Source organism: Aptenodytes patagonicus, chromosome 12 (assembly GCF_965638725.1).
Source record: "Aptenodytes patagonicus chromosome 12, bAptPat1.pri.cur, whole genome shotgun sequence".
Classification (NCBI taxonomy): domain Eukaryota; kingdom Metazoa; phylum Chordata; class Aves; order Sphenisciformes; family Spheniscidae; genus Aptenodytes; species Aptenodytes patagonicus.
This window is the reverse complement of record NC_134960.1, coordinates 12149276-12164593: the sequence shown is the minus strand read 5'-3', so window position 1 is coordinate 12164593 and position 15318 is coordinate 12149276. Positions and strand designations below refer to the sequence as shown.

General features: G+C 51.9%; 1 protein-coding gene across 1 annotated transcript in view; it reads right to left on the bottom strand.

Annotated features, from left to right (window-relative positions):
* Positions 1 to 2177: 2177 nt before the first annotated feature.
* NEURL1B (neuralized E3 ubiquitin protein ligase 1B) overlaps positions 2178 to 15318 on the bottom strand; it is a 36023-nt gene continuing 22882 nt past the window's right edge. Inside the window, exons 2-5 of the mRNA XM_076350007.1 lie at positions 11608 to 12168; positions 8077 to 8784; positions 6976 to 7101; positions 2178 to 6147 (exon numbers count right to left, since the gene is read on the bottom strand). Coding sequence (XP_076206122.1) covers positions 5903 to 6147; positions 6976 to 7101; positions 8077 to 8784; positions 11608 to 12168 — 1640 coding nt within the window. The 3' untranslated portion in view covers positions 2178 to 5902. The remainder of the gene's footprint in view (positions 6148 to 6975; positions 7102 to 8076; positions 8785 to 11607; positions 12169 to 15318) is intronic.

Below are 15318 nucleotides of genomic sequence, written 5' to 3'. Positions count from 1 at the left end.
AGCTGACCCTCCCAGCCCTGCATCGGTGGGACGTACCATCTGTCCGTCCGGGCAGCCTTGGCTGTGCTCCCTGCCATGCACAGCAGTGCCTGGGAGCGGCGAGGGTCACGGGGACCCTGACAGCTCCTTGGGTCTTGCCTGTGTGCCCAAGCCTGGATGGGTGTCCCAGCAAATGGGGCAGTGCAAGTGTAGCTATTTTGTTACTTTGAGCTCAAGCCAGCAGGTTGAGCCTGGTGATTTTTGGGAAGTGCGGGGGGGGGGGGGGGGGAGAGAGAGAGAGAGAGAGAGAGAGAGAGCCTGCCCATCTTGAGGGGCTCTTGGGGGTTCAGGCTGGCCAGAGTATGGGGCTACATTAATTGAAAAGGCTCAGGCAAAAGTAGGGATTGGACCCCAGAGCCCAAGTGCCTTCTGGCAGAAGGCTGTGGTATTGTGCACATGCAGTGCTTGTTAAGGGGTAGGCAAGAAGGAGGAAAAAAAAGACATGCAAGAGCATCTTCCACTGGCCTGGCTCACTGCCTGCCAGCCTGGACATGCAAGCCTTGTCCACACTCACCCCCCGGCTTTCAGGTGGCCATAACCCACCTAGCCCACACAGGGCTGCAAGGGCCATATGCAGGGCTGTGCAGGCAGCAGCTAACAGCCCAGTGTCAGCCACATTGCACGTAGCGTCGGGGCCTGTCTTGCTTTCCCCCCTGACAGCCAGTGTTCGCTCACCTGCCTGCAGCATGTGCCCCGTGCCAGAAGTGAGCGCCTGCCCACCTGCGCTCCGTGCAGGGCTTGCACATCAGCAGCCCAGCACGCAGCACCCTCCCCGAGGCTGCCACTTGCCACCCAGCAGCAGAGGAGTGCGCCACGGAGAAATTCAGGGCCTGTGACATAACTTGGAGTATTGCACCAGCGTGGCCTGTCCCACCTCAGGCAGCTCCTTGCAGCTGGCACAGTGCCACGCTGCGTCCCCATGGGCATGCTGCTCCTGGCACTGGGCGATGTTGGCTGCTGCCCAAATCTCCAGCGCTTGTGTGGCCATGCTGCGAGCGGAGCTGGCAGAGCGCTAATGATAAGAGTTGGGCTTTGGCCATGGGAGGCTCAGTTTGGGCTGGTACGTGCGTCATGGCACCCAGGCTGGTGGAGGGGAGGAGAGCGGCAGTGGGGCTGCGGACACAGGTGATGAAAGCGGGCAGTGGCCCTCCACGCTCTCCCCAGGGCTCGGGCCGGCAGTGGCTGGAGCAGGTGCATCACACTAATGCCGTGTGGTGCAAAGTCACTCCGTGGCCTGAGACAGGCAGCATTAGTCTGTTGGCAGCTCACAAGGATCAGCTCTCTGGATAAAGTGGGGCAGCAGAATTTATAAAAAGGCATTTTGGCATAAATAGCCATTGTTGGGCTCCTTCGCCACCTGCGGCTCACGAGGGTTTTCGTGCAAATGCTTAACTATGGCCGTGTTCTTGCCAGGGCAGTTATGAATGAATTCTTCCACTCCGCTTTAAACCACATCTGAGGCTGCTTGACTGGTGTCTGGCTTCAGCAGGCCACATTTTGGGATATAAACAGTTTACAGAGCAGCCTTCTGTTGGCCTCTGCTTGTGAAATAAAGAGCCAGGCATTGCTACAAAACAAAAAACAAAAAAAGGAAAAAAGAAAAAAAAAAAGAAAACCAAAAGAAAAGAAAGAAAAAGCAGCCCTCCTGCCTGTGTCTGCATCACCCCCTCCCTGGGCCAGCCGGCACGGTCCCCAGGCTGCCACAGCCCCAGCGCGGGCACAGGAGCGGGGCCAGGCTGGCAGCTGCCTTGCTTGAGGTGGTGCAGGTTGGATGAGGAATTTGGGGCACTTGGAGAGGGCATCTGCCACAGGACCGCCCCCCCACCTCTGTAGCCCTAAAATACACCCTGCTTTTACTGCAGTGGCCAGCCAAACTTTCAAGGGTTTGCAAAGTTAAATGAGCCAGGAATCCCCCCTGCCCTGTCCTGCCCATCAAGGGACTGAGCAGCCACTGTGCAGTGACCTCCCAGGAGCAAAGCGAAGCTCATGCAAGGTATTTAAAGTGCCTAACTTTTTTTTTTTTTGAAGCAGTGGTGCCTGAGCTGGGCAGAGGTGCCCTGCCTCTATGCATATTGCCACGCTTTGGAAATAAAGGATTTGCTCACACTCCAGGTCAAACGCTTTTAAACGTCTGGGAGCACTCTTTACAAGCCAAAGTTTTATTTGTTTCATAAACAAGTAAAATTATATTAATGTAAAACAGGTAAATGGACAAAAGTAAAACACACGGCACTGAACAGAACGCTATAGAGCACTGACATGTAGAAGTGCAGTTCCCTCCCTCGTGCGATGCCCTCCCCCCCAGTCCCCCAATGATTTGCTTGAAAAGCCTAATACAGAGGTCCAAAATGTGATTCAGCTTAAACATGATGTACAGGTCACAGTATTGAATCATAAAGGTAACGATAAGAGAGTAACTGTCTTGGAAAGGGGGAAGGTAAAAGAGTTCCCCCATCTCCTTTTTCTTTCTTTCCACCTTTTTTTAATTTTTAAACAAATAGGTTAGGAGGAGAGGGGGGAAAAATCCGTGGAAATAAACACTTTTTCACTCCAATATATATATATATAAAAAAAGCAGGGTTCTCAGTGAACACAAAATTCTATAAAACTACCATTGATCTGTGTTGTTTTCTCCCCCTGTTTTTTTTCTTTTTAAAAGTTGCTTTAAAAAGGATAAAAAGTGCACAGACACCCTTATAAGGCACAAACAGATCTTCTGTACAAATCATATATCATCGGACTGTTTAAAAAAAATAGCAATACGAGTACTAACAATTAAATCTGTAAGAGGCTACCTTTTCCTGGAAATCTTTTATAAGAGGCCTATTTTGGAAAATTCCTGTTGCTCTCGGATAGGCAGGGCGACATGTCCACTGCGCTCACGTCCCGCTCGCTGCACAGCCGCACTCCGGACCCTGACTGAGCTGGTTCCCTTGCTGGCTCTGCTGGATGCTGCCCTTCTGGAAACTGGTTTTGGCTGCTACAGCAAAAATTCAACCTGTGCAGTGTGTCCTGAACAGCTCAGACACAGCCTGGGGTGGATTTGGTATTTCTCTTTGCTGGCTTAAAAAAAAAAAAAAAAAAAAAAAAAAAAAAAAGAGCTACACCAAAAAAATCCCCACCCCAGGTATGCAGTTAGCCCCGCTCATTGAGGACCTGAGGTGCCAGCCAAGCAAATGGGCTCTGCTCTGCCCATGCGTGTAGCTGCGTGCAGCCACCAAAAGGGACTGAGCACCCCTGAAACCAGGAGAGCAGCCCCAGGGATGACTGCTGGTGTTTGCTAGCCCAGACCTGATCCAAGCTCATGTCATTCACTGTGGATTCGGACAACTTTTCTTGAATTCCTCATCATGCAAAGGCTTCCCACTGCAGCCTGTTCACCAGGCAGGCGCTAACACCCCGGGGGGGGGGTTCATCCCATGCTCACATACTTTGCCATCATCGTGCTCTCAGTGCTGTGCTCACTGACCGCAGACGGACCCTGATCTGCAAACGCGGGACTGGGGAGGTCTCTGCGAAGGCAATGTCTGTGGTCCCCGGGTGGAGGGCAGCCTGGAGGTCTGGGCAAGGCTCCAGCTGCTGGAAAGCTGCCCTCGCTGCCTCCTTTTGCAAAGGCGTAAGTGAACTTGTGCCGCAGTGCCCGTGGCTCTGCTGAGGGCTGAGCACGCTCGGCGGCAGCACAGCCAGTGGCATGAGCTGAGTTTCCAAAAAGGGCTCTGCAAAGCCAGCAGGCTCTCATGCCGATGCAGCAGGCCAACGAGTGAGAGATCTCACTCTACAGTAGCCTCTCCTTTATACACTTAATTAAAATGTTAATTAGTTCTTCAAGGGAAAAAAAAGGGTTTTCTCCGTGCCCTGTGAGCTGGCAGCCACAGCCCGCTGCGGGAGGAGGATGAGCTGCTCCCCTGGGTGTGCTCTCCCTGACGGCAGAGCGCAGCTGGGATGGGGCTGAGTGCCGGGTGGTAACCAAGCGCGGCACCACAGGCACCGCCAAACCACCACCCAGGCAGCAGCGCTGCGACAGGAGGCAGTGCACCCGTGGCTACCGGCACCTTGGAGGAGAGAGTGAATAGCGAGGCGAGGTGACAGACACCAACAACATCAGGCTGCCCCTCTGTGCCCACAAGCCCTGAAACGTAGAGGGGTTGCTATTCCTTTTTTTCTTTTTTGGACTAAAATGTAGTAATTGCACCTTTCTGAAGAAAGCCGTTCTTACACGCTTGGTGGCACATGGTCACCAAGAGAGAATGACACCAGCCCCTCTCTCATCCTCCCATTTGCATCCTTTCTCTTCCCCTCTTTATGAACCTGGACCAGCTGGAAACCAGCCAGGCTCAGGCTGAAAGGCTGGATAGGAGTTGTGCAAGTGGGCAGAGGGCGGAGGACGGAGGGCAGCTCCTGTGGGAGCAGCAGGGAAGAGGACACCAAGCTCCTCGCATCAGCCCCGATGCTGCATGCTCAGATGCTGCCCAGCTCATCCAGGTTACTGCTGCTTGTAGCTGTCTAATATCACAGCTGAAACCCATTTACCTTTTAAGTCCCAACATCTAATAATAGCCTCAGAGCCTTTTTCTTTTCTCCTCCCAAGTAAAGCCAAGGGAGATAGATCCCTGTTCATCTCAACAAGTTCTCATCTACTGTTGGGACCCAGTGTCCGGGCAGCTGGGAGCTGTGCTAGGAAACCTGGAAAGGCAGAAGAAAGAGCAGGTAAAATCAGCACATACACAGTGCCCAGAAAAAAGGTGAGCCTGCTGGGACTGGGTCAGAAATTAATTTCTCACCACAGGCTCCAAAAAGTCCCTGTGGTGGGGCAGGAGGAAGGCTGAGCCCTGCCGCTGCGCTGGCTGCAGAGGATGGGCTAGGGGAGGCGAGCCAGGCAGGACGGTGTGAGACGACAGCTATGCCGCCCGCAAAGAGGAGCAGGCACGTGTGCCTGGAGGTGACAAACACCATCACTGCAGACAGCGGTAGCCCTGCGCTTTTTCTAAGCCAGGATTGCAGTGTGCCCATCCAAACACCCCTCTCATCCACAGGCTGCAATTTATGGCTTCAGCAGCCAGACATACAGGCAGCGCCTGAACAGCCCATCGCTGCTGCAGCAGTTGGGGTTGGCTGGGGCTCTCAGTGGGCTCATGGTCCTCACTGCTACCCTGGGGCTGCACCCCGGGTCTCAGCCTCCCTGGCCAAAAATCCCTGCTCTGCCACAGAAGGCAAAAGCTGCTTTATCTAAGTCCAGACCAGTTTCTCCACGTGCCCCAGAAGCCTGTTCAGGGAGCTGAAACGCAAACAAGTGAGAATCTGGCTGTGCTACTATTTTGGCCTTAGCTAGTTCCCCTCACACAGATGAACATGACATTTGCAGATCAGGTTTGTCCACTTTGAACCCTCCCACTGGGCCTTGTCTGAATTTTGTTCCGCCACAGCACAAGCACCTGGCAGCAGCCCAGAGCTGCTGGGGTTTCAGGGTTGGGAAGCCCAATGGCACCCGGCACTGACAAGTGGCAACCTCCCCTTCCCGATCCGCACCACAGCGAGCCTCCTCCCCTCCTCTGGAGGAGGAGGAGGAGGAAAAAAAGAGCCTTTGCATGGGAAATTTCTCATTTGCAGCTGGGTCTGGTCCAGACCGCGATTCCCCGGATTTGCCCGTGGGCACACAGCCTGGCCGGCACGGCAGCTGTGCCTTTGGGCCCCACATGATCCTCAGCTCAATTTTATCCCTGAATTGTGCCCTACTAGTCAAATAAGGAAACACAGATAACGAGCCACTTGATAACGACTGACCAGCACGATAACCCATAAGCAGGGACGGAAAGGCATGGTTACTGCTAGCGGCGTTCCCCCTTCCTACAGCCCGAGCCGGGCGCTAAGGGCGATATATTTTAATAACATCTTTGATGACCCGTCGGCAGATTGGGCAGCAGGCATTGAGCTGCTTCTTCAGCTTAAGACCGCAGGTGTTGCAGAGGCACATGTGTCCGCAGGTGTAGATCACCGTGTCCACCTCGCTGTCAAAGCAGACGGTGCATTCCCCGTTCTTGCTGCTTGATGGCTCCGGAGGGGGGAAGACGGGAGAGATGGGGGGGCTCAGGGGGGAGCTGGGAGCAGTCACTGCAAAAGAGGAGGAAGGAATGAAATCATTTAGTCACCAAGATGGTGCAAACCTGACACTGTACAACACACACACTCAAATCAATTTTTAAGGCTCTTCCTTTCTTAGTCATTGCCTGGTTCGTTTGGCCAAACAAACCCCAGCGTATTCTAATTGGTACCACAGGTACAGCTCCGGGCAGAGCCTGCCATCCCTTTTCTACAAATGGGGCAAGCACTGCTCACCTGGGCTTCCCCAAGCAGGGCTGTGATTTTGCACACCCGTTTCATGGTGTGAGTGTGCAGAGCCCCACTCTCCCCAGAGGAGCTGTGCTCCACGCAGGGTGCTCCTGCATCTCGCCGGCCACGCCAGGCGGCTGCGGCACTGCACAATGGCAGCACGTGCCGGGGACAGTACTGGGCAGGGCACTCAGGGCCATCTGCCTGAGACCCAAACAGCACGTGAGCGGTTATGTGGGCAGCCCTCTGGCAGTGGAGCCCTGGCAGTGCAGAAAGCAGTGGTCTGGGTGGTGTAAGACCCCAAGACATGATACCGCACCCGCCGCTATTGCAGTACTGCTGCTGCAGCAAGGACAGCCCCGCAGGGACCACTTTCATTAGACAGACTGACAAAGTGGGAAGCAACATGCAGCCCTTCTTCAGGCCGTGAAAATCTTCCCACCACTTTGTGTTTTCTTCCAATTATTTCTGTTGGCCTCGCAGGAGATGTAACATCTCCCCTCTAACCTTGCCCTGCTGTCTTGCATAGCCCCAGCATCATCTATCAGCCCGGATTCCCGTCTTAGCGTAGCCGGCACAGCCAGGTGCCGAGGGCTGGGCTCTCCTTACCGAGCGATGACTCTGAAGCAGACGACGACCTGTTCACACTGAAGGCCATGTCCGAGTCGCTGTCGTACTGCGAGCCGCCAGGGGATCCTGAGGGAGAGACGGTCACTGGGCTGGACTGCACAGTGCCTGCAAACACAGGAGAGAGCTGAGCCCACCGCAGGGCCAATGGACACCCAAACCCCAGCTAAACGCCCCTCAGTCCAGTGAGTCGCTCCCACCCCACGTGCGCACGGTGCTTTAGGAGAAAGTCCAGCTACTGAGTTAAGCGCTGCCCCTTAGTAACGATACAGGTGCATGATTTTGGATGTGACCTCCAGGGCCCGGACCTCACTATGCCATTGTACAATTTCTGTTCAGTGCTTCAGCAAGACGAGCACCAGGTTATCTGACAGCCATCATTTGGAGTGTAAACTCACTTCCCCGCAGTCCCGATCTCTCCAGCAGCAGCGGCCTCAAGCTATTATTGTCTCACTGTCAGATCAGGGGCAGGTGGGAAAGGGCATTGCTTTAAATGAGAAAAACCTGCTTTACAAAGTCACCAACATCTGCTTCTCTGACAGAAACCTTAACAAGAGGAAAGGAGAAGCACTGTAACTGGTCACCTGCAATAGATCAAAAGCGACATCTGATACCCGAGGTGTGGCAGTGCTTGGGGAACGATTACTGTCCATCAGCAACACACGTGCTTAAACCAGAGCTGCGCTCACAAAAATCACCACCCTTACCAAAGCAGGAGTTTAATACCTGTTGGCTGGAATAGTGGGTTTATAAAGAACCCCTTTTAAAACAAACACTCTGAAAACCAGAGTTTTCAGAGCCATCCCCACAGCCACCCCTGCCTCCCTGCCTGCTGCTTATTTTATCTCTCAAGTCTCATCCTTTTCTGGAGGACTTATACAGGCTGCATACATTCTATGTGACAACTACCACATCTCGCTCACTCTTGTTTGCAAACACAAGGTGAGATCAGGAGCTGCTTCCCCACATCGGTGACCACCTGCTAAAGGCAACACTGCAAATGCAAACCCGTAGCTCCCATTCTGGCCCAGAAAGCTTCACAGCCAGGTGCTCCCCATTATCATTTCTTTTGGCTGCACTTACCCAGTATTTTGAGCTGGTTGATTACACCATGGATTGTAAAAAAGACCCAGAGAGACTGTGAGGTGTCCACGCACATTAGCATTCCTCGGCTGGCTCCATTCACCCCGTGGTGCACCTCTCCATTCGGCAAGACCATGAAACTGAGAATGTCGCCGTTGTTGAGGACTGGGAACGCTCGGTAAACCACCCAGTACTCCTTGCGGTCCAAAAGGAAGTCTGGATCTGCTGGGAGCTCATTTGTCCGTAAAGTACTCGGATCACAAGAAGTGATGCCAAATGAAAGGGCCCCATAGTATGGCAACCCAAGATGTCCTACTTCCACAAAGAGGCTTTCACCGATATGCAAAGGCCGGTCAGAAAACACCAAAGTCCTATTGCTTTCTTGCCAGTTGGTGCATGCAACCATCCGGTCCTGAGAAAAGGTGATGTCAGGTCCACGGGTGGGGTGGAATCGCAGGTCTGTGTCCAGGAAGGCTGGGACCCCCTGGGCACGCTGCCGTCGGTTTGGGCAACAGGGGATGATGTGGTTGTCTGTCGCAAGTCCTGGAACCCGACTTAGGTTTAGGTTTGCAATTTTGGCCACCACTTGGTTATTCTCCAGTTCGTTGTTATTGAAGTTGGCTGAATCATGGTTGCTCTGGGGAAGGCAAGTGCTGAGACGGGCAGTGCTGAGACGGGCAGTGGTCATGGTCTCTGCAAACATGCTATCTGTGAGATAAACCCAGTGATAAGGGACATTAGAGTCAAGATACAATTGCCTACTTTTACGTTACAATTGTTATTATTTCAGCCTACAGATTATCTGACTTCTGTTCCTCTGAATGGAAAAACAATGGAAAAATTAGCCAGAGGTCAACCACTAATGAAAGGCTAGCGGTGGAGAGTCTCATGTGGAGCAGGCAGAGAAATGGCTGCATCTTGGCACTAGCTGAGGAAAAACACGTGTTATGAAGTACCCATGTCATCTGGGAGTTCCTTGCACTGGTGAACTGGGAAAAGCTGTAAACCGGTGTTGTCCTACAGCTTTCTCAGTAGAGGGGACTAACAGCTTTGAGGGTGCTCCGTAAAAGAAGGAAACGCCTCAATATCTTGTTGTCCAAAGGTCTCATGCAAGCCAAATCTGCAACACAGTGATGGGCGAAGGAGCACAAGCATGAATAGATATTCCTTTCACACTCCTTGTCATTGCCTTACAGCTGTGAGGTGTCTAGGCATAGGTGTGTCCAAGAGAGGTCATTTTACAAGAAGATTTCAAGCCTCCTATCTCAGGGGTGTTCACACCACTGCAGAGATTTTGAATTGAGAGCTTGTCACAAAAGCTACTTGCTGCAGGTGTTACAAAGAAAATTTTTACAGTTAGAGAGTTATTTTCCCCTTTCACAGCAAAGGGAAAGTCAGGATGCTGACTCTTAATTCATTTCCCAGATTTTCACCTCAGCCACGCCAGGCTGGGGGGGGATTTAAACGTGTGGGGAGGTTCAGGAGTGCCCTTCCTTCTACCTCCAGCACTGTCCGGGGCGGCTTGGACACTTCCCTCCAAAGGTAAGGCATTAACCAGCTGAGCAAAGTCGAAGCACATGGAAGTTAAGAGTGTGTGTGAATGAAGCAGACTCCCGGTCTTCCCAAAGATGGAGTGGGGAAAAGCATCCCAGCACCAACATTGCCTGCTCCTTGGAGGAGAAAATCACCAGGCTTTTACCAAAGAAGGAAAAACACCCAAATCCATCCAGCAGCTGCAAAGCAGAGGCTGCCTTTGCTCAAAAGCCCATGCAGGAGAGGCCACTGGTGTAGGCTGATGGCTGGACCAGCTGCTTCTAGCAAGCACAGGGTATCTGGCAAGAAATGCTCCCACAGAGGAGTAAGACACATCCAAGCTTCATGATGCTGAAAGATGCATTTTGTACATCTGTATTTGGGCTATATTTCACAGCTTTCTTGACTTGCAAAATTTTAGGAGGAAGAGACAGAGAGACAAACATGTCTGCTTTGACACCACCACATCTGTAGCAAGGAGGCTGGGTCCCCTGGTGCCCCAGGTGGCTGAGCATCGTCCTGATTCCTGGGGCAGTTTGTGGGGCTTGGTACTTTGATCAAAAAAAAAATCAGAGTACAGGTGCCCTCAGGCCAAGTCTTTCACTCTGCACACTTGGGTGCCGAGGGCAGGACTTGGGGGTGGGGACAGAAATAAGCTGCGTTTTATTTTTCTAACTATAATCTAATGAGGAAGAAGGACTGCTCTGGTGAAGCAGCTGCGCTGTCCGATACAGCAAACACTCCTTCACCTCTGTGATGAGCACCAGAGGCTGGAGTGTGTCGCAACTGCAATTACAGGATAAGCTACTGGTAAGGTTTAATTACACATTTGAGGCAGAGCAGGCAGGGCAAAGTGTTGTTTATGTGTAGCCTTCCTGGCTGTAAAATAATTTATACCATTCAGAAGAATATGTGATGGAGCTGCCTGCCCACTGGACTAACCATTTCACAGGTTATCGCTGGTTGTCTGTTCAGTGTGAGGATGGAGGCACCATCCCCTCGAGCAGGTGCTGCTCAGCTTGTTAAAACCAAATCAGCTCCTAGGAGCCTCCAAGAAAGGGCAACACTCTTGTATTTTAAAACGATTCCCTGTGGTGTAGATCAGTTCAAAATACTCCATCTAACACTGAATTCATTTGAAATTTCAATGCCATAAAAGTCACGAAAGCAAAGTTATTCCAAGGCAATTGGCTCAGTTTCCTAATGGGAACAAATTCATCCCCTCTTGCAGCCCTCCCCAAGGATGATGCTTGTAAATCAGCCAGGCACCACCTGAATGCAGTGATCTGCTTAGGGGTGAGGAGAGATGTGGCATGCAGTGGCAAGGATCCCAAAGTACACAGGAGCTCGCGCTACATTTTCTCATCACTCTTCAGCTGGCAGGCTGCATCCTGTGCTGCAGCCAGTGCTTTGCAGACATACAGGGATGCCCATGTATGAGGGAAGGATAAGTGTGGTTACATCTGCAAACGCAGCTTGTTAAACTGCCAGTCAAGGTGGGGACCAAGGCCAAAAGTTGAGAGAGGGGCTGGGGAAGGGTGCCAGGAAACTCTTGGGGAATGGGTCATCGTTTTCCAGTGGACTGGAAGTAACTGGTAGCTGGGAAAGAAGAGGGGAAGCCAGAGCTGGTCGCCTTTGTTTCCTCAGTCTCTGGGACCTTGCACCACATTTTTCCACACCATAGCAGCACATCTAGCTCAGAAAAAGCTGGGTAAAGTTACATGTAAAGATTTCCATCTAGCCCTTCACATGGCTGCTACAATGCACAGCCTTAGGACTTTCCATCACTGACATCTCTGAAATATATTGCTTTCTGGATCCCCACTGCTGGCAAAAGAAAAATGGTTAATTTGAAGTACAAAACCAACAGTAAATTAGTTTTCTTAAGTGTCCCACAGAAATGATCAACCAGATAGATCATGCATCTTTTCTCCATGATCATGCCTTTGTGGAAAGAGCAACCAGAAGAGAAAGCCATGGGCCAAAATACACACTTACCTAGTATTTGCACTTCATGGGTAATTCCATAGACGTCTATGAGTGCCCAGAGAGGACCGGAAACTTTAATACCACAGTGAAACAATATTGGCTCCTCATCATTAATACTGTAGAAGACTCTCCCATGGCGGTCAACCCAGAAGGCCAAGATATTGTCTCTCACAGCAAACCTCTCTGGCAAAGCTTTGGCCCAGTATCCGGGTCGGGTCACTAGGTCCGGACAGGCGTACTTTGGTATCTCGTCAGAGCTCATCTGCGATGGGTCATGAATGGTGAAGCCGAAGCGTAGGGCCCCGCTCCAGCCGTGGTGCACAGCCACCAGCTTCAGCCTAACTTTCTCGTAGAGGTGGATGGGCCGGTTGGTGAAGGTGACCCCGTTGCAGAAACTGTTCCTCCGCGTGGCCTTGCGGGAGTGAGCGTCCAGGCGCACGTTCTTGCCTTTGGCTTGGGAGTGGAAACGTGGCGGCTCCGTGATAGCGAGGACCGAGCGTCTCTCATGGCTGCTGTTGGGCAAACTGTAATAGGGGCGGCTGGAGACGGAGCGGGTCTGGTGGCTTGTGTCTGCAAAAGGAGAAACCAGCGGCTCCATCAGCAGTGCTCAACCTGAGCCACGCGTTTAGCTCAGCCCAGGCAACTGCAACTGGCTTGCCACACGTGCTTTGTATTACTCGCTGGGAACCGCACTATTTAACCTTAAAATGCTGTGCTTGGCCACAATCTGCTCTTTGTTGCACCAATTTGGCCCTCAGCTTTATACAAATATAAGGCAAATGTGGCTCCTGGGGCAAAGGTTAGGCAGCTTCCCTTCTACGCCCTGCAAAGCTGGATGAAAACGAACATCCTTTTGTTCCCATCAGATGCATCCTATTGCACTCGGAAAGGCTTAACGCTTGTGACTGTGGCTCCGAGTTTCCTACTTACAATGCATGTACTGTTAAATCACCAGCTCGTGGCCAGAGTCACACCATCTCTGAGAATCGTGGCTGTTAAGATCAGAGGTGCTCAAAAGGAACGCGGATGCAGGATACTGATTTTCTGGGGACATGCAGCCATTGGTTTCTCTGTCCCTTAATTTTGTAACGATGAACAAGAGCTTTTGAACAACACAAATAAACCAAGACATTTAGCAGCTGGAGCACTACCTCTGCATCACCAGACCGTTCTTCCAAAACTTTCAACCCAGCCCCTGGTTCAGATATCAGATGCAACTGGCACATTAAGGAACATTTCATCCTGCAAAGCCTCGCCTTTACACAGAACCTCCCATTTGAGCTCAAAGCACTTTATAAATGATGATTGTTTTCAGCTTCACAGCACCACAGATGGCACAGAAATCCTGCCATCCTCGTTTTACAGATGGGAGAAGGAGAATTTATGGGTGAGATCTTGCAGCATTTAAAGTCAATAGCAATTTCGAGACCAATTTCAAGAAAAGCAGATTTGAGGCCTAAAGTGAAGTTCACACAAGCGTGAAGCAGAAATGAAAAAAGTCCAACTTTTGATCTTAAGCCTTAGCTGTAAGTTCCCTGAGGTGGAGACAATCTCTTTTGCATATCCCTGAACACATGGGGTCCTGCTCTGGGATCAGGGGTCCCACGACCACCACCACCACCACCACAGTGTTACAGGCACTTTGATCTCCCCATTTCCCACCCACCCCACCTCTCCTCCTCTTTGCACCTGGCTTTGTAGATTTTTAAAGCAAAAATGGAAGGCGTCCTGGGTGCTCAAAGTCATCCTGTTAAATATAAAACTGCATCACATGCACACATTTATTTTGAAATCTTTTGCCACGTTTGGAGCTTTAGAAGCCGCCTGCCTGGCCCTTCCTTCAAACTGCTTCCTCCCTGTGTGTAACCCCTGGCTTTGCTTCGTGACAAGGGAAGGATTTTCTGACTCTTTCCTCTCTTGGAGAGAAACAGCAGAAGATGCCGGGAGCTCAGCTGGGAAAGCTGGCAGGAAAGCTGCAAGCAAAACCACACCAGGTAGGGCACCGAGAGGCTGGGAATTGCATTCGTATCTGAACTAAGAGAGGCTCAAAGCAACCACTGCCTTTACAAATGCAAGGCAAGGGGGGGTCGCAGGCAAGATCTGAACACAGGATTAGCGCTTGAAATCAGGCATCTGCAACAGGAGTCAGAGCCACAAAGGCAAAAAGCTCCTGTTTACATCAAGAAAAAAGGACAGTCCTAAATTATGACAGGCAAACGCTGTGGCTAAATAAAAGGTCTTTTGTATCTCTTCATTCGTACTGCACGTGACAATCACTGCGTAGCACAAGGTAATGGTTAATCCTGTCGTGCACGAATATAAATAAATAGATCCTTGCCCTTACACCAGTGGGGGGATTTGCCATTTCCATGCCAGGGCCACGAAGCCAGAGTCCTGGGGGAGACGGGGAGGAAAGAAGCCCCCCCAGGTGTTAAATCCCCTTGGGGCAGTCCCCCTGCCCGGCACAGCACCTCCCCTCGCAGCAGTGCTGCGGGCCAGGCTTCCCCCAAGCTCTCCCAGTACAGGAGGGGGTTCCCTGGGTCTGCGGGGTCAGCCCCGGCCATGCTCGCAAGAGGTATGGGTATTTCTCTCGGGTATTCCCAGGAGGAATCTCATTTCTTGCCTCCCGAAGAGCTAAAATGCAGAAGATGGCTGCTCTCAGCACAGACCCACCCGCTGCTCATGTGGGCGCTGCTCCATGTGTCTGCCTGCAAATGTTCCCGACAAATGATGCTGCTGCAGAGGAAATACGGTTTGGGGTTTCCTTAGCAGAAAGAGGCATGGTGGCACGAACCCAGCCAGCACGTAATGCTGGGCAAGTGGCCCCGAGCAATGAGGGGTGAATCCTCTCCCAGCCACGCTTTCCCACACCGGCTCCCCATTTTTCATCTGGATTCACAGAGCCTTTGCACCATTCAGCTGGGACGGGGGTTAAGCAAAGCCACCGACGGGTGCTGCCGGGACAGCCCTCCTGCGGGCCGGGGGGCTCAGAGCTACCCTTTCACATCACACCGTGCCTTGCTGGGCAACAGCCTCCCCATGTAGAGAAATCCTTGTTTTATAATCCATTGAGCTGCATTTTCTTCTAAAATGGTTAAAAATAACTCTCCTGTGAAAGCAAATGCCCTGGCCTCAGTGTCCCCGTGTTGGCCAGGAGGAGGAAGGAGGGAAGAAAGCTTTTTGTTCCCCTGCCCTCTCTGCTAGCACGAGAATCCCCTGCTTTCCACCCCCTGTGCAGCACCAGCCCTCCTCCCACATCGACCTACCAGAGAAAAGACACGCATAAAGACCGAGCGCGGCAGGAGGTGATGCCCTCCGGCACGGCTCCTGGGCAGGTACTTCTCGTGCCACTTTTGGAAAGCGTGGAGGACCGAGGCGGGAGTGACAGTGACAGCAGCGCGACGGACGGAAAAGCGATGACACAGGCACCCACTTCAAACGCAGCTTTGGGTCCACCCTGCCAGAGAGGAACTTGGGGCCAGGGTTTGGCTTTTTTGTTTTGTTTTTTTAAAAACAGGAAAGCATATTGTGGCTAAACAATAGGAAAGTCTCCAGAAGGAAATGAATGGATAATTTATTTATAAAGCCGTTCCCCCCTCGCATGAACACCTGCCGGTTGCCACCAGGAATAAAGCCTGACATAACCCAAGGCAGCGGAGGCAGAGCTTTCCCACTGAAACACGCCTGAAGCTGTGCTTGGGCATGTGCTTTACTCATTAT